The 22,361-nt window shown below is 43.4% G+C and overlaps 1 protein-coding gene across 1 annotated transcript; it reads left to right on the forward strand.

Annotated features, from left to right (window-relative positions):
* The first annotated feature begins 1,796 nt into the window (after positions 1 to 1,796).
* LOC136767436 (membrane-spanning 4-domains subfamily A member 4D) lies at positions 1,797 to 12,444 on the forward strand. Its single transcript, XM_066721208.1, has 7 exons — positions 1,797 to 1,938; positions 2,488 to 2,673; positions 2,989 to 3,087; positions 3,734 to 3,790; positions 7,715 to 7,945; positions 10,754 to 10,873; positions 11,556 to 12,444. Exons 2-7 carry the CDS (start codon positions 2,500 to 2,502, stop codon positions 11,619 to 11,621), a joined length of 747 nt encoding a protein of 248 aa, XP_066577305.1. The 5' UTR covers positions 1,797 to 1,938; positions 2,488 to 2,499; the 3' UTR covers positions 11,622 to 12,444.
* Positions 12,445 to 22,361: the final 9,917 nt, after the last annotated feature.

Consider the following 22,361-nt stretch of genomic DNA (forward strand, 5'->3'; position numbering starts at 1 on the left):
TGCTCTGGCGATCCCATTCTTGTACATGCATTGCCTGGAGTAAACGCTGGGGTACGTCACTGATTGAGTACCAGTGCTGCTGCTTTTCTCAAGCTTGATTGATTTGTCGTGTCCTAAACCCCTTTACAGAGGAGACATTAAAAAAGAACCATTGTTTAATCATATTTTTATGTTTGCATCACAGAGCTGGTGCGGACTGCGATCTGTTTGTGCTGATGAAGAGCTTTGAGGAAACTGCAATATTACCCAGACATCTTCCAGGAGATCAAGCAGGTTGTAGAGGACATGGGAAAGGAAATCCAAAAGCCCTAACTAGAGGAAACTTGTTTTTGCAGATGTTTAAAAATTCACCGACCTGTACTTGTATGCAGTTCACTGGACTTTAACAACGCACACAAGTACAGACTTCAGTGATATTGTGGCCATGACAAAGCGAGAGCACTGGTTCACAATATTTTTCTGCAAGGTACACATCTTGTACAATCTGGGAATGATCCTCTCGACGCTGGCCAACAAGCATGCTCTCCATGGGGCCCACGAAGAGATTCTGAGGTTATTCATGATCGAGATTTGAATTCTCCAATGTTGAAAGCGTTGAGTGTTGAGGGAAGTCATAGCGCTTGGCTGTGACCGGTGAGGAGAGCGCAGTGAAAGGGTGGCTGCTTCAACACCAGTATCGAGACTTGAGCAGATTGCCAGCCCTTAGACCAGCAGATAACCGCTGCCTTGTGTTTATTATCATTTCAGGACATAAAAAGCGTCTTGAGGGATGAGAACATCTCCCTCGAGTTACAAGACAAAATTATCCACTATTTCAAACACAAGTGGACCTGCACTAGAGGCAGGAACACGGAGGTGATCTTTAGGGACATTCCCAGACAAATGAGGGCAGACATATTCGAGCAGTAAGGACAGGGCCTGAGATCCCAAATGGGACACACGTGAATCCTCACAGACCAGGACACCTTGAGTAAATGTTCATTTCCCAATGTTTCAGGACCGGTTTGGAAGCACTTCAGCAGCACGACATCTTGGTGAATATGTCAACACCCTTCCTGGAACACCTCTCCACCAAAATGCGGCTGCTGAACTTCACTTCAGGTGAGTGACGCTCCTCGGGGTCAGAGGTCAAGCACAGCCTGCACTGGTCCTTCAGACAGTGATACGAGCCCAGATGTTGCCCTTGTCGTTTTCAAAGCTGGGCTCTACACAGCAATAGCGCGGCAACATTGTGTTCTTGTGCCGGGGGGCTCGGCACGGCGCTGCTGCCACAGCTCACACGTGTGCCACACTCACACAGCCCTGTGTTCAGCAGTTTTTCTCTCTTTGTGCTTGAAGGGGAGTACCTGGCTCTGAGAGGAGACGTCGCCACGCTGATGTTTGTGGTGGTGAATGGGACAGTGAAGGTGATCAGGAACGAACAGGTGGAGTTCCTGTCCACGGGCGCAACCTACGGGGGCAAGGAGAGTCATGGATGAAGGTCCTTGCAAAGATGCTCGGCTTGACCCAGTTCTGCACAGTTCTGCGCCTTTGAACCAAGTATAGTACAAGCAAAGTGCAGATCTGCGCAGAACTGCGGAAATGTGCCCTACAAAAACACTACATACAAGGTTGCCGTTTTTGGAGCGCAGATTTCCGCAGGTGTGCGCAGATCTGCAGAATTCCCACGTTCCCATTGGCGGAGCAGCGCAGACTCGCGCAGAACTGTGGGAATCTGCGCTAACCGAACGCGGCCAATGATCGTCGGCGCTCCTGTGACACTGTGAGCTGCTGTCCAATCGCAGGGCTTCTCTGCCGACACGTCACGGGTCGGGGGCGGGTCTTCTGTGAAATCCCGGATCAACAATAAATACAGCGCCTCCGCGGCCGCAGTTGCTCCTCACGCTGCCCTGCTTGCCTTCGCTAAACCCAGGCCTGTGATCCGTAACAAACCAGCAGGTGAGCCGGGGGGGAGAGAGCCCATCCGCATTGCTGTCCCGCTGAGAAATAAGCGGACCTTTGCGGGGAGTGGACTTCAGTGCAGGACTTAAGCTGCCATGTTTAACGACGCATGTGTTTATCGATTCGTGTGATGCTGGTATGCCATTTTGGCTCGCTGTGATGATTTCCATTTGATGTGTATTATTTTACGTGTATCATTTCAGTGGCCCTGCGTTATTAGAAAGGTGTTCTGCTATGAACCTATGAATCATGCCATTTGATTGAATGTATTAATTGATTAGATGAGGGGTTCCCAACCCTCATCCTGGAGGAGCCCCTTTTATTCCACCCCAGCTCTCAATGACTTAATTGATCCCTCAATTGAAATAACTTCCTGTTTAACATAATTAAAAGGCTTTGATTTAGTAAGTAAGTATAAGTATAGAATTGTAGAAATAATACATAAATAATGATACTGAGAACAGGAAGTTGTAAACCTCTCTGCTTTGACTGTGTTGACTTATTCATTCATACTGACAAGTTTCAATTCTCTTCTCCGGTCCATAGTTGTAGCCCAAGATGGCTGTATCTGTGACTAAAGGCGATGGGGTGGTGGTTTTCTCTGTGACCTCTGACCCTACCAGCAACTGGCCGGTGTTGTGCCAGCTGTTGGGCAGTCTGTGCTGCAGCCCTTTCTGCCTGGTGTCCCGGAGTCTGAGGCGCTTCTACTCGGGCACTCAGGCCTCCCTGGGGGTGAGTAAGTGCGGCAGCTTTCTCCCGTGTGATCAGATTCCCTTTGTTGGCAAACTCTCCACGTCACTTCACGCCCAGCACAATGTCTGCTGACTTCAGACTCCAGCTAAACGAACCGATCGATTGCAGACGCCTTCGTGTTTAAATCTAACTGCATGACGCTCATCCGGGGCGCCTCTGTCCGTTCCCTGCGGGGTAACGGTCATCCTCGTTATCTCTGTGCCGCAGGGCGGTTTTCTCACCATGCATTTCTCGCACTATCCAGGCTTTACTGTAAATAAATACTTCTCTTTCTGTTGTCCTCACCCTCCACAGACTGTGCAGATCATGGTTGGTCTGATCAACATCGGGTTAGGAGTCATCCTTCAGCAATTTGATTACTATGAATCCCATCCTTTTTGGCTGGGAGGCATGGTGAGTACATTAGTCACTTCTGGTCAAAGAACCCCTGAGAAGTGTGTGTGTGTGTGTGTGTGTGTGTGTGTAAACGCTTGAGCTAGTGCATTGAAGGCAGAAGTGATATAGGCCTCAATAACCGTTCTGCTTTACCCAGAATGCACCATTCCTTTGCACATATATGTCAGCAGCAGACGGAAATCTTAAATATTACTGTACACGTCTGATGTGTGTAATAGTATTGCCCTATTGTTGAAGTTAAAATGGTTATTTATTTTCTTAATGAACAGACTGACTGTCAGTTATTGTAGTTACTGACTACTGCTGAATCTGGGGAGTTATCTAGTGGTACCTGCTTGTGTGACCCCTTTTGAATAAAAAACCCAAAACCAATACACTGGACACATGCTCACATTGGTTCGAGATGGCAGCGCTCTTGGTTAGTCTACACTGGGAACAAAAGGAGAAAAGAGAAGAGCCAAAAACACATTTTACCACCTAGCAGAGCTGTAATGAATGTAAGCTTAGTTTGTTTTCACCAGTTTACTGAAGCTGAAATGGAGTTTTAAAGGGCCAGACTCTGGCACCTTCATAAAAGACTCTGTGCCCAGAATGCACTGTTCCTGTTCACTGTGTTAACAGTGCTTTGTCCTCTTTTGGACAGTTCATTGCTGCAGGTGTGATGTGCGTCTTCGCTGACCGGTTCCCCAACCCTTGCTTGGTAAGTGACCCGTTTTCGGCAGGACGGTGAAAATACAACTCCTCAAACGCTTCCCAAAAAAAACCCACGGTAGGACTGCCGAACATAGATACCAGCAGTGATCGAATTTTCCCGCAGCACCGATGGCCACCGTAATGCCCCCCTCCAAAATGTAGTTCTTGAGGCCAAACCAGCCGTTGTGCCCTTGGACTGACTAAAAAATATAATTCTCCCGGTCGTCTGTCAATGAGCTGTACACTGCTCTTTCCAATCATTGCGCTACGAACGGCCTCCGAAGCACCAGTCACTGCAGGCGCTTGGATATCTCCCTTCTGATTGGCCAGTTCGGGGAACGGCGCGCGGCTTTGAATTTCGGTAACTTCGTTAACTAACAAAGAGTATCTTACATTACGGTGCTTTCATTGTTCTATTTTAGCTAACGTTAGCTTACTCAAATGTAAACGGTGAAATTGTTTTCAGAGTTAACCCTTTGTTTAAAATGCTCTGCCGTGACGGGGACTGTTCTTGAATGCGCTTAAAATTTGATTCCTGCAGCTTACAAGCATCTCGGTCCATCCCAGAGAGAAACCGGGGAGGAAATAGATGTATATAACTTTCAATATTTGAATTGAGTAGGTTAGTTATTTTGTGTGTTAAACCGTAACAACATTGTATATTAAATAATAAGTAATATTGAACACTGGGGGAATTATCGCACAAAATGTTTATTACAGTTAAATAACGATTTAGATTTTTAACCATTTCCAGTTTTAGTGTTTCACCAACAAAGACAAAGTTTGAGAATGAGCTTGTTTTTAATGATATTAAAATGATAGCACTGGAAACACTTTTTTTTGTTCCAATAAAGTGCTTCAAAGTTTGAGTGTGTGTGAGAGAGAGACGGAGTACAGATTTTTTTTTTTTCTATGCGACATTATGTTGACAGTGGATTTTAGCTGGCTTTTTTTCTCTCCATGTTATATCTATGTAAGATGTAAATGAAATAGATTAAAATTATCTCCTTATTCAGATATTTATCAACCAGGAAGTGCTGTGACTCGCAGCCTTTTAATTTAGGTTGTGACAGGCTAGTTTTTAATACTCAATGACAAATAGAACTTTAGATTTGAAATTATACAATGATTATAGCCAGGGTTAAAGTGCAGACTGTCAGCTTTAATTGATGTTCCTTATAATAAAAATTATAATTAGTGCTTGAAAAAATATTTTTTGCCACAGTACCAACCCACGCACACAGGGCTTGGTAGGAGGAGAGAGGGTGGTTTGAAGAGACGGAGATTGGCTGTGGCCACCAATTATTCATTCTTACCCACTTTGTCACTAGTCACCATGGCATGAGGACATACACAAGCTTTCTAAAATCCATCTTTTATAGTAATTCCTAGTGTTTTTCTTAACAGAATAGTGTTTTTCTGGTTCCGAAGCCATTTAATAGGCGATTTAGCTCCCCCTTAAGGCCAAGTGGCTTTGTCCCTAAAATCACAAAATTCTAAGCCTGGGCACCAGGTTCCCTGTAATCTTGTCAAATGTCTGTCAGTTTTTCCGGGGGATTTTTTTTTCCCCTCTTCCAACTCCGCCATTACGCTGGGGCTGTCCTATATGAGGTTATTTTATGGCTATGGTGAAGGTAATTGCAACAGTTCCTTTTTCCTACATTAAAGGAAAAGCGTCATCCCACTCTGCAGTTGCGATGTACTCGGGTGGGTTTCGTACCGGGTAGGAGCGCTTCTAATGGTACGCCAGATAAATTACATCTGGTTTCAGACGCAGCCAGATATTCCACTGCGATATAGACCTTGGCGTACAGAAATATTCCTCAGTGAACTGCATATGATGTTCACCGTTCCACGTGGAGCCCAGGGCAGAATTCGACCAAAACCAGATCTCAAAATGTATTGGGAGCAGGGGATAAAATTAGCTTTTTTGGCCACTAGCCACTGTGTCTGGTAGAAGGAAAAAACTTACCAGCCACTTGGTATTTTTACCAGCCAAAGGCAAACATCACCAGAAATGCATGAGGGTGCGTAAATGTGTGGTGAACATGTTAAAATGTGGCATTTATTCAGGTAATTAATCAATCACCATAACAGAAGCTAACTGCACACCTGTATAGACTAGACAGGTGTGTATGAGGAAAAGGATCTGGATAGAAAACATGCTCCCACACAGTTTCTACTTGCAAGTTTTATAAGGTCTTGATTGCATTCTGCTGAATTATAACACTTGCTAGTAGAGACTGTGCAGGAGCATCGTTTTCAAATGAATCAATCACATGCAATAACACGGCAGCTGCTGGGGATCTGTATAAACACACCAACACATGAGAAGGGGTGTTAATGACACATTATTGCTCTTCATACTCCTCTTCTTCTTCAGTGCTTCTCCCTTCTCTGGGTTTCTGCACATCATTAAAAGTTATTACATTTCAAAGTATTTTCTTAAGGCCCTTAAAAGTCAAATTAATATTGTCATTAAAAGTCATTGTTTATAAGCTACAATTTAAAAGTCTGTTTCTCTCACTCATCGGCACTCTGACCACTGCTCTCACAGCAGCGCATAACCTGACACCTATTTATCAGTTGAGAGTGCCAGGGCTGAGAGAGGTCCTTTGGATTGGGTAAAACATATAATCTACAGTGATGAAGACAGACAGTGACGTCCTTTCCATTGGTCAATACGATGCACGCCAGCAGAGACGCGATGTAAACAAACCGCACGTTTCTCTTCAGCAGAATCTCCGCTTCACAGCAAAAAATGCCTCTATTGCAAATTGTTTCCCCATAAATTAATAAGTCGTAATTAATAATTATCTGACACAACTTATTAAATAAATATCTATGTAAAAATGCATTATTAGAAGCCATATGGAAATGTCACAATAACAGACCTGTCAACTCTCACGCATGTCGTGTATTATTGTCACAATTTCAAAGTAACTATAATGGTTGTGACTATTTGTTTTATAAAGGAATATTTTGCAATTACAGCTGTAATTGACCGACCAATATGTTTTTCTTTTTCATTTTTTATACATTTTCATTCAATTGTCAGTTTAGCAATGTGAGCTGCAATGAAAATGCCTTAACATTAGCGTCCTTGTGGCAATGTGTTCCGGTCACAACAGCGAAATACAAAATGTATAAGACCTATCTAGCTAATTTATACAATGTACTTGACTAAACGATTGACTTTTCCTCTCCAAAGCACACACTCAGACTGCTGCTCTGCGCTCAGAAACATAACTGTGCGTTTGAGTTCCAGCGAATACAGAATAAATAGCAATAGCCAGCTGTGTGTGTATTAATGTTTGTTGCTCCTCTTCCTTTTCTGTCATTGCTAGTTTCGCAGAAGGGTGTTTGGCTTTTAGGTGTGTTAACATACCAGCTGTAGATTTGTGGTAGTTTAATTGCACTGCACATATTATACACGTATGTGCTTCTCTGTAAGGAAGCCATAGCGCAGAGTTCCACAGATCTGCGCAGACCTGCAGAATGTATGAACATTGTCAATGCAACTATTATAATTCGAAAACACTTTGATCCAAATCAACTAAGATACCAACACTACAACGTCAACAAATGAAATCGTATTTTGAAACATGGACCAATACGCTGGGAGAAATTAAAACGAGTTGAGTTCCCATACACTTGTTGGCTACCCGCCAAAGTGGCTGGTAAGATTGACAGATTTACCCGCCACTGGCTAAATCTACCCTCATTTGGCGGGTGGCGGGTGTTAATTTTATTTCCTGATTGGGAGGGATATATGGTAAGACGTGACATATCCTTTATGCATATATAATAAGGATGACAAGACGGAAGATAGGTAAGCGATTATATGTAAGGTCGGGCTGTGGCCAGTAAACATGTCTTATTGTCTCCTCTTTTTTCCTTCTCTCCCTTGTCTTTCTTCCTTGCTCCGCAGGTGTCTCTGACGGTCTGCACAGACCTGGTGAGCGCCATGCTGGCTGTGACCGCAATCGTGCTGTACTCTGTGAACTTGGCCAATAGAGATGGCTTGTACTATTTCTGTCGCTTCAATGATGACGGTTATCACCGTTCCTGGTATGCGACGACCACGTCGCCCAACCCCGAAGATGAACGCATCCAGCAGATGAACAAGGAAAAGTGCCTGGAGGTCAAACACATGCTGCAGGTAGGGCATCCTCCCGAGGCGTGCATCTAAACTTTTGTTGATTCGATTCTCAAAGATCCCGCATTTTAGCAAGTTGGTCAATTCTGCCTTTTCTACCATCTTTATGATGCAGTGCATTGTGGGATTGCAAGGAGTTCTGTGGGCGCTTTTCTCTATATATAACTGAAGACCTGCCTCATTTCATATTTAATGTCTTCTCTTTTACAAACAAGTGTATTTCTACAAAATGTGTAGAATATCATCCCGCAGAAAACTGAGAAGAGAGAGATTATTTGTATTGGTTGTGTAGACCAAAGTAAATATCCAATGCCTTTGTGTCATTCCTATTACGACTTCTGCTACTTAAAATGATACTAATATCATTTATAATCCATGTACTATATTATTGTTTTAATTGCCGCCAATCTCTGTCCTCGATCAAGGATCTGAATATTCATGAAGCCAGCAACTAATGACAGAGCTTCGGCGATAAAGGCATTATCTGCAGTGGCTGTTCGAGACCCAAAATACAATAAGTAAACATACACTACCGGTCAAAAGTTTTAGAACACCCCCATTTTTCCAGTTTTGATTGAAATTTATGTACAGTTTCTGACACCATCAAAAGGCACTTGGAAACTGGAGGAAACTCTGACAGGAGGAGGTCTGGCAGACCCAAAGCCACAACACAATCAGAAGACACGTTTCTGAGAGTCAACAGGTTGCGTGGCAGGCGGCTCACAGGACAGCAGCTTCAAGCACAGCTCAACTGGTCAAAGTGAGCAAGTCTCGGTGTCAACTGTGAAGAGAAGACTTTGAGCTGCAGGTTTGACAGGTCGATGGCAGTAAGAAAGCCATTGCTGAGATGGCAAAATAAGAAAAATCGTCTTGCCTGGGCCATGAACACTGCCAGTGGATGACTGATTTCTCTTCTCTCTGCATTCCTGGTGAGCTTGAACCTTTGTTAGGAGGTAGTTGTGGTGTAGGCCAGCTTCTGGTTCAACGGGTGCAGACTTGTGACCTCTTGATTGCAGGCAGATTCAACACACACACGTTTACTAGCCAGCATGGACTCGCCTCCCTGTGGGTCTCTGCAGGTGTAAAATGTGGCACCTTTGTATCCATGTTTTGGCCTTGCTGGTGTTGCCAAGACTGGCTTTTTATATGTCTTAATCACAGGCCCTAACATTTCTATCTGATTGAAGTCACGGGTGTGTCTTATCATTGACATGTTTCATACTCATTAGTCAGAGAATCTGAGAACACCCTGATATGGCAGGTATTGTTCACCTCCGCCATGCTGAAAGAAGACCTTTAGGCCAGAGAGTCTGTATTGAGCATCCCAGACCTCTTCAACAGTATACTACAGAATAGCATTTTCTCAAGTCATAGCTGATCATATGGGAGTCCACAAATCTACTGTCTTTTGCATTGGCCAGCACGGTCAGTTTGTTGTATTTCCGAATGATGACAAAATCGCTGCAAGATGCCCAACACGATTGGGGTGATAGACTGCACCCAGGTGTATGTGCAAGCACCTTATCAGAGGGAATGGGAGTTTGTCAGTAGGAAAGGGAGACACGGCATCAATGTTCAGCTTGTGGGAGATGCTGACCTTGCCATCGCCAACTGTGTAGTGAAATGGCCTGGGTCAGTCCATGACGGACGCATCTTAAGGGAGAGCCAACTATTAGCTTAGTAGGTGACAGTGCCTACTCACTGCTGCCGTGGCTGATGACACCTTTTCCCACAGCAAATACAGCCTCACAGACCTGCTACAACAATACACGTGGAGCCGCAACGTGCCTGCAGCCATAATACTGGCTTGTATTGTGTTGCACAACATTGCTATCCGATGCAGAGTTCCTCTCTGTGATGAAAATGAGGATCATCCAGCACCCCTTGCTCCTGTTGAGGATCTGGGCCCTCTTGCGGACTCTCTAAATGACAGACTTAGTGGGCATGCAATTAGAGATGCTGTTGTCAACAACTGCTTTCAACAAGTTTAAGATTGATTACAGATGGACATATGCCTATTTAGATAAACATATCTTCGTCACGGTCAAACATTTGTTATGTTATAAATATTTGTATGTTATGTTTTATTCGTGTTGTGCAGATGAATTCATGATTTGGTTGACTCCACTATTCAGAATAGCGTTGAAGAATATGTATGTTGTCTGCTGTATTACAGTAAATGTTACATAAAAACAAATATGCATTTTTCAACCATTTCATTACAAGTACAGTTGTATTTTTATTATTGACAATCTTTTCCACCTTATTTATATTGAGATGTTTTTAATGAGCTGTGTGGTACATTTTGTTTCAGTAATCCACTCTTCTACTGGGATCTGGGTAATCCTGATTTTGTGGATCAAAATGATCCCAATCCTACCCTATCAGTTTAGAACTACGCGTTTTGAAGATTTGATCCATATTATATCTTGGATTCGACTACCTGATCTGAATACATTTCTAAGTGATCCAAATCCACTTTTTGGGGGTTTTGAACTACCCATTTGCAGGATTGAATCCAGTCCGATAGCCGCGATCACGTGTGAACTCCCGGGCCCAGAAGATTAGGATTGCGGTATTACGGGTACAGTCTGAATCGGTGTGTCCAGAGCAGAGAGAGAACTAGGATATTGTACGGAGGTCTCTTAGGAGCTGCTCGTTCTTTCAGGCTTTTGAAACGCCCACCAATATAGAGGTGGTCTAGAACCATATTAGGCCCAATCAACACAGTGCCCTTTTCACACTCGTCCTAGCCACCATGCATTACAGGCTCTGTTCCTCACCCTGCCTTCGTCTCCCTCTCGTCTCCAGGTGACCTTGAGGGGGTTGCGGATCATGCTGATAGTGGTCAGCGTCCTGCAGCTGTGCGTGGCGCTCAGCGCGGCGACTCTCGGCATCAAGTGCTTGTGCCGCAACAAGAGGGAGCCGAAGGTAAGTCCGCGACGGCCACGCGAACGGCCAGACGCCTCTAGTCACTGCCAGATCTCTTGTCACAGAGCTACGATTTGACTGAACTGTAATAAATTGTAATCATTGCTTAATATTATATTCAGACCATCTGATTACTTGTCTGATTACTATAGGTACATTTGTCAATTATTTTACCATCCGATTACATTTTCGGAGCCGTCTGATCTGTTTCCAGAATTCACAGTGGATTAGATGCGTTTTGTCTTCTAGTTTCCGCCAATGTCTTCACTGGGTAACTTGAGAATGCAGTGCATGTTGTACTGTGTGAATGACGGGATATCATTGTGTGCGTCTCTGGTAATGACAGAATATACAGACGCAGTTCGGTCAGCTGATGAACCTTTATAATAGGAAAAAAAATGTTCTGGCCTTTGATTTGATGTAAGATGAATGCACGTGGCACAAACTATCAAGGAGCTACACATGAATAAATCAAGAAAAACAGGAAAAATAGTCTGGAGTGTAAAGTGTGAATATACAGTCCATCACGCCTCCCAGGTGGTTTTGCTCAGAGGCCTGTCATTTATTATTATTTTTTATTATTGCATGTCATAATGGCAAACTGACAACTATAATTGGCAATTTCCAATCGGGGTGGGTGAGAAATGCAAACTATTTGTGTTGCACCGTTGATGTCTTGCAGCCCCTGTCTGACGTTGAACTCTCCAAGCCACTTCTGGAAGAGGACACCGATGACCCAGAAGCCTGAAGAAAACCAACAAAAGAAACATAACGCAATGGTCCCAATTGCATTTTGGCAATCTATAAACCACTTCTTATCGGGCGCCTAATTACCTGATTATCATTCACTTCCTGTTAGGTGTATCATTACCCTTTTTCCCCACATCAATATCTATTGGTTATACATTTTCTAATATCTCGCATGTTAAAGGGGTGTCCATTTCCGTGTAACTCTTTTGGGGGCCCAATCTGTCACCAGTTTTGCATTTATTTCAAGATGGGGAAGAACATCTCTCAGAAAAGATATCTCCAAGATGGATCAAAAGTAAATGAATAAAAGGAGTATAATATTTGACTTTTGACACCAGTTTGCACGATGAATGTCAAGGCTTTGCTCTGAACCTGCAGAAGCGTTTCAGAAGCGTAAAGTCCACAGTTTTGTTTCTGTGACCGTCTGAGGGGCCAATGTGGCTCTTGTGGAATTGTGTTTGGAATGGAGGACAAGCAAAGAAATCCTCCCCCATCCTTCTGGGATGCGAATGACAGAGCTGTGTTTACTTTAGATACAACGTCCTTTTCTTTCAGCCAAAAGGTGTGGTAGTTGTAGAGAGAAGGATCATGGGAGAAATGGCCCCTGTTCACAGAAATACTTTGACTTGTGAGATGCGATTCTATTCATAGACTCTCATTTAGTAGTCGCCTCCTAAGCTCTTATCGACCATACCTATAGGAGAGCTTTAATCTTGCAGTATTTGCACTGACATTTAGCACTTTTGATTGTATTAGAATGCACTTGTTTTCTTGCTTTCATTTATATAATATTTTACACTAATAAAGAAACTGTGGCTGCAGCCAAGCTTGTGTGTGTCATCCTTGAGGGACAGGACCCTACAACATGGGGCCGGAAAACCTGTTCAGGTCAGTTGGTCTTCTGCCCCAGCTGTGGCACGGCGATGCCGAGTCTTGCATTTCCATGCCTGGCTTCGGTTCATCCCAGGCCTCAAAAAGAGTTGGGAATCCCAAAACGGAGTCCTGCCAGCGCAGATCCGACATCATTCGTAGCAGTATCGGTCAGATGTGCCACAGACTTGGTTTGTTTTTTAAAAGACTAATTACAAAATGTATTGTGATGTCAGGAGTGGTGGTGAGGTGAGGTATTTCTCTAAATGTCCACAAGGGGGAGGTGCTGTCACAGGAGAGCTTCACATGTCATTTGCAGTGTTATCTTCCATGTAATGGAGTATTTTAGAAATATTAAAATATATGTTCCATGGTGTTTAACATTTTCCTTCTACAATGGCTGTAAAACACAGTAAGTGCTGAACACAGTGCAGTTTGCAGGGCTGCCTTTAATTAAAACAAGTTTGCTTTAACAATTTTTAAATTCTATAAAAGGTATGGTTTTATTTGCTGGGAATGCTTTCACTAATTTATTCTTACAATTAATCGATTCAAATTAAAAAACTACAATTAAAGGCAAGGTAAATAAAGTGATGATAGAAAATTCGCAGTCTCGAAGTACTGGGCTCCACACTTCAAGAAAGATATCCCTGGAACAGAGGAGACTACGTGGGGAACTCACACTTTTTACTTCTGGGTGATAATGGTTCGTCTCTTTGGCTTCACACATTGTTAAATTAACTGTGTGTGTGTGTGGAGGTGTTATTATCGTGGCTGTGTGCCTTTGGCAGAGAGAATGGGAATTGGAATGGCTGAAGGTTTAAAGTGTTTTATTAAAAGTAAAAGTTACCTGTGAAGTGAAAGTAAAAGCTGACAACAATGAGAAATGCAGGTCATTTTAAAGTAAGGGTGGTAAATGACTGCTTTAGAAGCCACTGTCCTTTTTGTGTGCGAAACCATGACTTTTATCATGTGACATGTTACAGTCAGGGATTTTGTAGGCATATAGTCAGGTGTATGATTAAACAATTATACCAAACAGGTGCTAATGAGCATCAATTCAATATGTACAGTAGGTTGAAACACAATCAGTAACTGAAACAAACAGCTGTGTAGGAGGAATAAAACTGGGTGAGGAACAGCCAAACTCAGCTAACAAGGTGAGGCTGCTGAAGACAGTTTACTGTCAAAAGTCACACACCATGGCAAGACTGAGCACAGCAACAAGACACAAGGTAGTTCTACTGCATCAGCAAGGTCTCTCCCAGGCAGACATTTCAAGGCAGACAGGGGTTTCCAGATGTGCCGTCCAAGCTCTTTTGAAGAAGCACAAAGAAACGGGCAACGTTGAGGACTGTAGATGCAGTGGTCGGCCAAGGAAACTTACTGCAGCAGATGAAAGATGCATCATGCTTACTTCCCTTCGCAATCGGAAGATGTCCAGCAGTGCCATCAGCTCAGAATTGGCAGAAAACAGTGGGACCCTGGTACACCCATCTACTGTCCGGAGAAGTCTGGTCAGAAGTGGCCTCCATGGAAGACTTGCGGCCAAAAAGCCATACCTCTGACGTGGCAACAAGGCCAAGCGACTCCACTATGCACGAAAACACAGGAACTGGGTGCAGAAAAATGGCAGCAGGTGCTCTGGACTGATGAGTCAAAATGTGCATGGTGGAGGTTCCTTGCAAGTTTGGGGCTGCATGTCTGCAAATGGAGTTGGGGATTTGGTCAGAATGAATGGTCTCCTCAATGCTGAGATGAACAGGCAGATACTTATCCATCATGCAATACCATCAGGGAGGCATCTGATTGGCCCCAAATTTATTCTGCAGCATGACAACGACCCCAAACACACAATCGTTGCTCTGTAATCACTATAATAGGATTAGCTACCTACCTTACCACTGCACTGTATTTACATCCCCAAGAGTTGACCAAACAAATGCACGTTGCGTTAAGTAAGTAGAAAAACAACCCAAACCTTAGCAAATAGATTCACTTTCTTGGGACTCTTACACCGAATTAATTCACATTTAGCCCTATAATAAACTTCCTCCTGATATTTTACTGTTAAAAGTCTCTGATATAGGAAATTGTTAGTTCAGTTAAGGGTTCAGATCTCTTTCATAATCCACCTGTTAAGAGACTAGGTTATATTAAACACCTGTTACAGTTTGGCACCGTTATTCCCCAAAAGGTTCCCAGATACAGTAGGCTTGTCAGCAGGTGGCGACTAAGGATCACAATTACAAAGCAGGTCAGCTGGGATATGAGATAGCAAGTGCTGAAAAGAAACGAATGACCTTAAATCCGATCAAATATTATGGAGAAACGCCAACCACATTTTTCACCGCCATCCTCTGGTAGAGAACAACGAAAGGTCACTCTTTTTACAATCTAACGACGTATTTCCCCGCTACTATACAGTAAGTAAATCTGTCCTCTGTCCTGGGAAACAAACATGGGAAGCACAGGCCCACAGGTTTTCCAGCTCTCTCTACATCAACAATCACTGGATACCTTGAACACAGGGACAGTTTGCCTAATTAAGACTTAATTGGCTCAATTAAGCAGTTAACGATCTGAAACAAAAACCTGTTGGCCCTGTGGCTCTCCAGGACCAGGGTTGGCCACCCCTGACCTACTGTGTACACAAATCCAGCAGGAACGGTCAAGAAAGAGTTAATAGGACTTCCTGACTCAATAAGATGCTTGAAAGCCAATGTTCAGTTCAGCTTATGGAGTGGAAAGATGCTTGAATTCCTCAGCAGGCTTGTGTGTATTTCTGGGTCTGTATCTTTGACGTGCGATGACAACTGTAGCGAAAGCACAGCGCCTGATCTCACCGTGAGAAATTCACATCGAGGGAGAGGGGGAGAGGGAGGAAGAGAGAGAGAGACTCGTCCAAAACTCAACAATATGGCCAATTGATACACAAGACTGACAACCAAACGGTGCCTCTAGTTTGTCTTGGCACTCTGACCGTCACCCTCATGCGTCCGGAGACCAGAGGAGGGGCGGCGATGCCAGCAGGCAGAAAAACAGAAAACGATTTAATATGTTGGTTCCACGTTCTTGCAGATTTGCACGGTCAGTTGGAGCATGAGAAGATGAATTGCCCTGTAAACTGAACTTGCTAGGGACAGGAAAAACGTACAACCAGAAAAACAAGCAAATGCGGAAAAGCGCTCAGTTGGGGTATGAAAGAAAACAAAATCAAGCACTAGTGTAATATGTAACTATCTAGATGAATTACTATCAGTTTTTGAGTTGACTGATCCAAAGCTGAATGGTTGTTTATCGGATGCAAAAGCCCCAATTAATTGTTTCTGCTAAATTCAATGCTGTGCTGTCGTCTGCTGTACATCCAACAAGTTGACAGTTGATTATCTATATATGTGTGTGTGTGTGTGTTTGTGTGTGTGTGTGGGTGAGAGAGAGACAGAGTGTGTGTGAGTGTCTGTGTGTGTCAGTGTATGAGTCAAATCCAAAGTTTTCACAATCATAGTCTCAATTCGGATCAATCATCTGGAACATTTACAGTTAAATGTGCAACTGACACGAAAATGTAGCCAAAGCTATCAAAACACAGATAATACTAATTTCTAAACAAACAAGAAAAGCGTGTGATGCAACACCCAGACAATACTGCAACGGGAAACATCTTTATTTCCAATCATTTCGTTACACAACGGCCGTCTGCATTCCTGCACCTGTTCAAATGGCTGCACGCCAAGCCCAGGTCTCCACAGAGAGGCTGACACACATCTGTGGGATTGCGCTCCCGGGTTAACACGGTCCCACGCGTGTTAGCACAACCCCAATCACAGTGTAATATTTCGGATGTTGAATGTGGTTGTGTGTCTTGTCTCACAGTGTCCTAAAGCCTTTACTATACGAATCTCTGGGCTTTCATTAGGGTAATGCATTTTTACGCTCAGCCAAGTACATTTCTAAATCCCCAAAGGATGTAGCAAACACACAAGGCCATACAGTCACCATATCATGTTTCCTACTTACGCCCACTACTCTCCTTACTAGAATACATGATTTGTTTTATGACCCTGGAGTAGATTTATGCTGAAGAACTAGATGGCTTCACAGACCTTTATCAGGATGATAACACAATAACAACATACTGATCCACTTTCTTTTCTTTCATTCATTCACTCTCTCTCTCTCTCTCTCTCTGTCTCTTTCAAATTGGGTAATGGTTTTGCTTTTACCTTAGATATGGTAGTTGTTGGTTTTACAGTTTGTTTTATTGTATTTTTAATTTGGATTGTTTGGTGCATTTGTTTGGCATTTGATCAATAAAGGCGATTTAAACGTCTCTCTCTCTCTCTCTCTCTCTCTCTTTCATAGCATATATATATTGGTCCGTGAAATGCAGGGAGTTGTGGAGGTGGAGGAAAGTATTGAATAAAGTTACACATGAGGGCAATTAGGAAATTAATCTTGTTTGAGAACACAACTTGAGCAATGTCCACCCTTCCGTAAACAAGATGACGGTCTCAAATGTTACAGGTTGGCGGACCGAGGCGAGGGCGTCACCTGATACAAGATATCGGCCCTGTTTTCAGAAGGAGGCCTCGCCTGCTATTTTATCTTCATGACTGTGTCCCAGAGCTCCCACAGGCTTCACAAACACTGCGACAAGATCGCAAACATTTGTCTTCCCTGAACTTTTCCCACCCCTGCCACGTAGAGGATGGAGGAGCGTGGGAATAAATGTCACATGGTCCCCGGAGTTGACAATGTCAACAAAACGTTCTCCCCTTCGAAAACCGGTTCCTTTTCAACAACCCAGCCTCCCCGCTGACCAAAATAGGAACAACACCTTAGCAACTGCGTAGTTACTAGTGATTTTACTTTAGTACAGCAGGAAGGAAAAGAAACTCCCTTTTCTCTTTCTAAGCTTTTACATCTCTCTATTTCTCTATTTTTAAGTGTTTTGCATTCTAGTATAATGTATTACAAAGGCTTAACAAAGTGTAAACAAATTCAGTTACACATTTCTTTTTATGTCCATTGTGCCTAAAAGTTCCTGATTGTTTTCTCGTACTTCCTTCAATAAGGGAACCTGTGTCAACGCCACTGAGTACATCTGTCTAATTATAAGCACAGACTGATTCTTATATCTTCTTTCTGTGTAAAGTGTAATGTCAATTGTAAAATTATAGTAATTTAAGTCAAGATGACCCACAAAAGCTACGAACACCTAACGAGCATCCGGGCTAACAGGCGACAACTGGAAACCCAAACCACGACCTCATAGCCGGTCTATGTGTTGAAGACATGAACATGCAGGGTTGTATTGTAACCCAGTGGAGTTTTTGCACCTGTATAAAAACAATGGTTCCCTTGCAGAAAGCAATGCAATGTCAGGGCATGTACCGAATACAGTCTGAAACAGGTGCATCGCACTTTCACAATCCCGTAATGCACAAATTGCTCTGATTCCAGGTCGGGAGTGAGTATAAGGGAGGTCTTTGGCCTCCGGCTGTCCTGTTATGAATGTATCAGTTTGGATCTTGGATTTAGCTTCCAACGCTGGAGGCAATTAAAACGTCGATGAGCAGAAAATATCACTGCATTCCAGCGGAACCTATGCAGGGACTTGTCTGTCTGTGGCACATTCTCATGCCTGGCAGCCAACTCCGCTTGCATGTCAACAGTCTGTCAAAACAAACCAAAAGCCCGGAGAGAAAACCGGTCCCGAGTTCTTGTAATAGACAGCAAAACACCTGCTGTTCACTGCCTAATCTGCAGGAGCCTCCATCTCGAAAGTGTCTCGCACAAACCCTATAATTTGGTGGTTCTCTTCGCAGGAGCAGGTGGCATTCCAGCGCAAACAGGTTTTAAAGTGAGCTCCGTGGAAGAGCTAGCCCTCTCGCTCCTCAGCCACTAGACGGTAGTGGATTTCGACGACAGCGCCTGCTCCCTGCCCTTAAAACAGCCACAGGTATGTCTAGGTTGTCTCTAAGCTTTTGTTCAACAAGGAGCTGGAGAAAACAGTCGCCAAACCTACCTATATAATAATAATAATAATCTCATCATTGTCATAACAAAAGTCTGCTTAATGATGACATTGTTTTGCCCTTTCCTTTATTACAGTTGTTCTAGTATGTATGTATGTCACAGCTGTGGCCTTTCTTCATTGGGAATATTTGTATGTCAATGCCGGAGATGGAGGTCAGTGACATCAGCACATCTGGCCCGGGCACAACAGAGCTGAGAGTATGCAAATCAGAACCTGTCCGATATGCAAATGAGGCTGTTTTACTGCTTTTACAGTTGTTGCAACGGTAGAAACGCGCGGGGCAGGTTGACATTTGCATATGTATAGACCAGTCACTCAATGGGACCAGTGATGTTGGGTTTGGCAGAACTATGGGACCACAAACAGGCAGGTGCTACTCAGATTTTGTAGAAATGCATTAATTGAGGATGAGTTTCTCCAAAGAACGAATTTAAAATATCAGTAAAACAGTATTTTGTATTGTACCGTATGTGACAGGTAGGGCACTGCTGACACAAAAAGGCCCCACGGCTGCATTTTTTAATGAAAGGGTGAATACATTCTGGGTAATGCCCTGCGTCTTTGTTATCATTATTCCACTCGCGTTATCTGATGGAGGCCGACAATAAGACAGGGTTTGCAAAAAGCCTGCTGTGTCTTGTCTGTAGGCACTTTTGTTGGAAGGTGGAAGGGTATACGGGACACTTTGTTTTCAAGTGGTCATTGAAAAAGCGATTTCAAAGAACTCTTCCAATGTTCTAGAGTAGCTTATTCTAAAATTGCACACCCTACTTGAAGGTGATTTGCGGATGCATGGCAATTCCTGTTTGGTCCTGAAGTCGAACTGTCCTGTGGGATGTTTGTTCCAGCCGAATTACTTAATTGGACACGTTTTCTTTTCTAATTTCATTTGTAAATTGTTGAGCTTAGAAAGATCTGGAGAATTCAAGTGCCTCACATCAATTTATATTTATTTGACTTGAAATCAAGAGCTGTTTAACATTGTCAAAAAGCGCTCCTTTTCAAGTTATATATAAATTGATGTGAGGCACAATTCAGATCATTAGTGTGGTTAACGGTTCAATTATGTAATGGAGAGCTCGGCTGGTACACAAAGCAGCCTGCAGGGACAGGGTTGAGAATCGTGGCCTTCATCCATTGATTTCCAACACTTGTCCTGGACTAGCCCAACCCTTCAGTTTCATAGACTGCTTTGGACAGTGGCTTAAACTAGCAATTGGAGCCATTAAGTAAACTGATAACATGTTTGGAAGTTAAACGAGGAGGTTCAGTTGCTCAGCAGGACCAGGGTTGGACCCGGCCCAGGCAACTATCTTGGAGAACAGAGGAATATGATCTAGTTTCCAAAAATCTAGGTTTCGTCTCGGTGCTGCACTGCTTAAAGATGGCATTCGATCTTGGCTTGAGGATCGCCTGCTTGCTCCAATCCAAAAGATACATTGTTTTGACGCAAACCTAGCATATGAACCTAACATATGCTCAATCTCTGCTGTTCCTCATACTCAGCATCAACAAAACTCAAACTCTTGGGGCGCCCTGCTCTGAGGAGACCACATGACAAGCGTCTAAATTATTTTTGAACCCGTCACCTGACAACCTGTGCGGTGACACGAGGCAGAACACAGCACCATTGCCATAGAAACATCATGAAGCCGGTATTAATAAAGTGGATTACTCTTGCCCTCGTGAGAGAGCATGTGTGTGTGTCCTTGCGTGCCGATCGTGCTTTCCTCGCCCACGTGATGTTTGCCTGCGTTCCTGTAGTCACCTGACGGGGAAAAGTCTCAATGTGAGACTGTCTGGGGGCAAATTGTATTGCAGGCAAACCATTTGGCCTGATAAGAGCATTAGTTTGTGTTTGCACTCAATTTGGGAACAGAGCATCACTGCTAGGACTGAATGCGGAACCGAGGCAAGTTGTTTGGCGCATGTTGTGACTTTAAGGCTATGGATCTAGACCAGGGGTGGGCTATTCCAGTCCACACGGGCCTCGAGGAATTCTGGTTGTCATTCCAACTTCATGATCTTACTCCAGTCGTTATTAGAATAAGAAGTCCAATCGCCTGTGGGTTCCAGGTCTTAATCTGGTCTCTACCTGGAGTTTATGACATAAATTAGGGAGGAAGTTAACCGCCTGTTCTCTTGTTCATAAGCGCAACCAGTCAAATACACCCACACAAGCACAGGTGTCACATGACAAGATTCCCTACACCTGTGTCATCAGGAGCGTCACATCCCTCCGCATCCCCCCTCTGCCATTGGCTCGGTCGATGGAGGGGCGGGGCTTCTGGTAGCCTCATTCTCAGTGCCAGGCTGTCATTTCCTGTGCCGGGCAGGTTAAGGCCAAATAAACTTACAATACATTCAACCAAAACTACCATCCACAAATGCCAATTAAAACCAGAAGAAGCCCGGCCCTGTTGAAAGCGTTCACCATAAGAGTCAGTTATTTTAGTTCAGACTGACATAAGGAAATGGGTGTAATTAGTGCAAGTTGCATACTTTTGTACAGACAATTCATACATATTCCCTTGATGCATTCATGGAAAGGCAACATTCATATTTCAGACACCTCTGTTTTAGCCTTTAAAATAAGAGCACCCAAACCTAGCCTGGTGATGCCTAAATGCACACTCTCTTGCCACAAAACCACAGGATGCCCAACAGCTCAAAAACCAATAGAAAGTAACCAAAAGCAAATATACCAGGGCTGTGAAATAACCTCACTAGCTTGAGTTGAAATCCACACAGTGAATCGGCAGACCTTAACTGACCCTCTGTGTAGAGCTGGAGCCGTCTGCCCTGATTGGCCAAAGGGAAACAATCGCCTTCTCATTCTGGACAGTCAATAAATCGGACAGCTCATGGGACACCACAGTCCAGCCAGTCATTAAGAGCTGGGTGGCCTCTTGCTGCCCTCAGTGCCCCCCTGCCTCCCTCTTTGATAACGTTAATAGAAATCATTTCTAAAACAGGAAGTAATCCAGAGGGAGTTGTGATCGCTGGGCTCGAGTTTGCTTTCTAGGATTTCAATTGCATAATGAATAAATACACCGAAAACATTTTAATCTATCCTATTGTCCCAAGTCTTTTGTTAATATGTGTACATTACCGATCATATGGCTTAGAACACCTCAATTTTTCCAGGTTTTATTGAAATGTATGCAGTTTAATGGCTCAATGTACTCTGAAATTACAGCATAGAACAAATAAACAATTGGAGATAAAAATAAATCATGGAATCGTTTTATTCAACAAATCAACAAGCTGACATACCCCTCTGTACCCTTAAAAGGGCACCAAATCCGTGTGCTTCTCTTTAATCCCATGTGCACTATTCACTGTTGTGTTGTTTGACAAGTGTTTGGATCCCATGAAAGCTGAGACTTTCAGCCGAGATGGAAAACTCTGTTTACAGTGTACTAATACACAACAATTTTACATCATTGGATCTGAACCTCTCTGTGTTTGATAGAACATAAAATAAAATGTATACTGAATGAATGGTTAGGTTGTTCTGAACAAAACAAGCCTATTTGCAAAGAAATCCAATCAAACTGAGTGATCTGTGACCGACATGGAAACTTTAAATTGGATGTGTCTGAGAATGAAACGCGCTGGCAGCCAAGAGAATAAGCTTTCAAATGATGTGCGCATTGTAGAAATACAGTGTAATTTAAGAGGGTGTAGTAACACAGACTATAACTCAGAAATGTACATTATTTTTCAGTTTTTGGTATCCTAAACCTCTTTTTTTCTTTTTTACCTCTGGCAGTTTACCGCTTACCTTTGTACCATTCAGGTTATTCACTGGACTTGAACTGC

The sequence above is a fragment of the Amia ocellicauda genome, chromosome 14 (assembly GCF_036373705.1).
Source record: "Amia ocellicauda isolate fAmiCal2 chromosome 14, fAmiCal2.hap1, whole genome shotgun sequence".
Lineage (NCBI taxonomy): Eukaryota > Metazoa > Chordata > Actinopteri > Amiiformes > Amiidae > Amia > Amia ocellicauda.

Excerpts from the sequence above, each read along its gene's own strand:
- LOC136767436 (XM_066721208.1), top strand. The coding sequence starts at position 2,500 with ATGGCTGTATCTGTGACTAAAGGCGATGGGGTGGTGGTTTTCTCTGTG. Across the intron at positions 3,088-3,733 it reads CTTTTTGGCTGGGAGGCATG|TTCATTGCTGCAGGTGTGAT; the intron begins GTGAGTACATTA and ends TCTTTTGGACAG. Across the intron at positions 7,946-10,753 it reads AGGTCAAACACATGCTGCAG|GTGACCTTGAGGGGGTTGCG; the intron begins GTAGGGCATCCT and ends TCTCGTCTCCAG.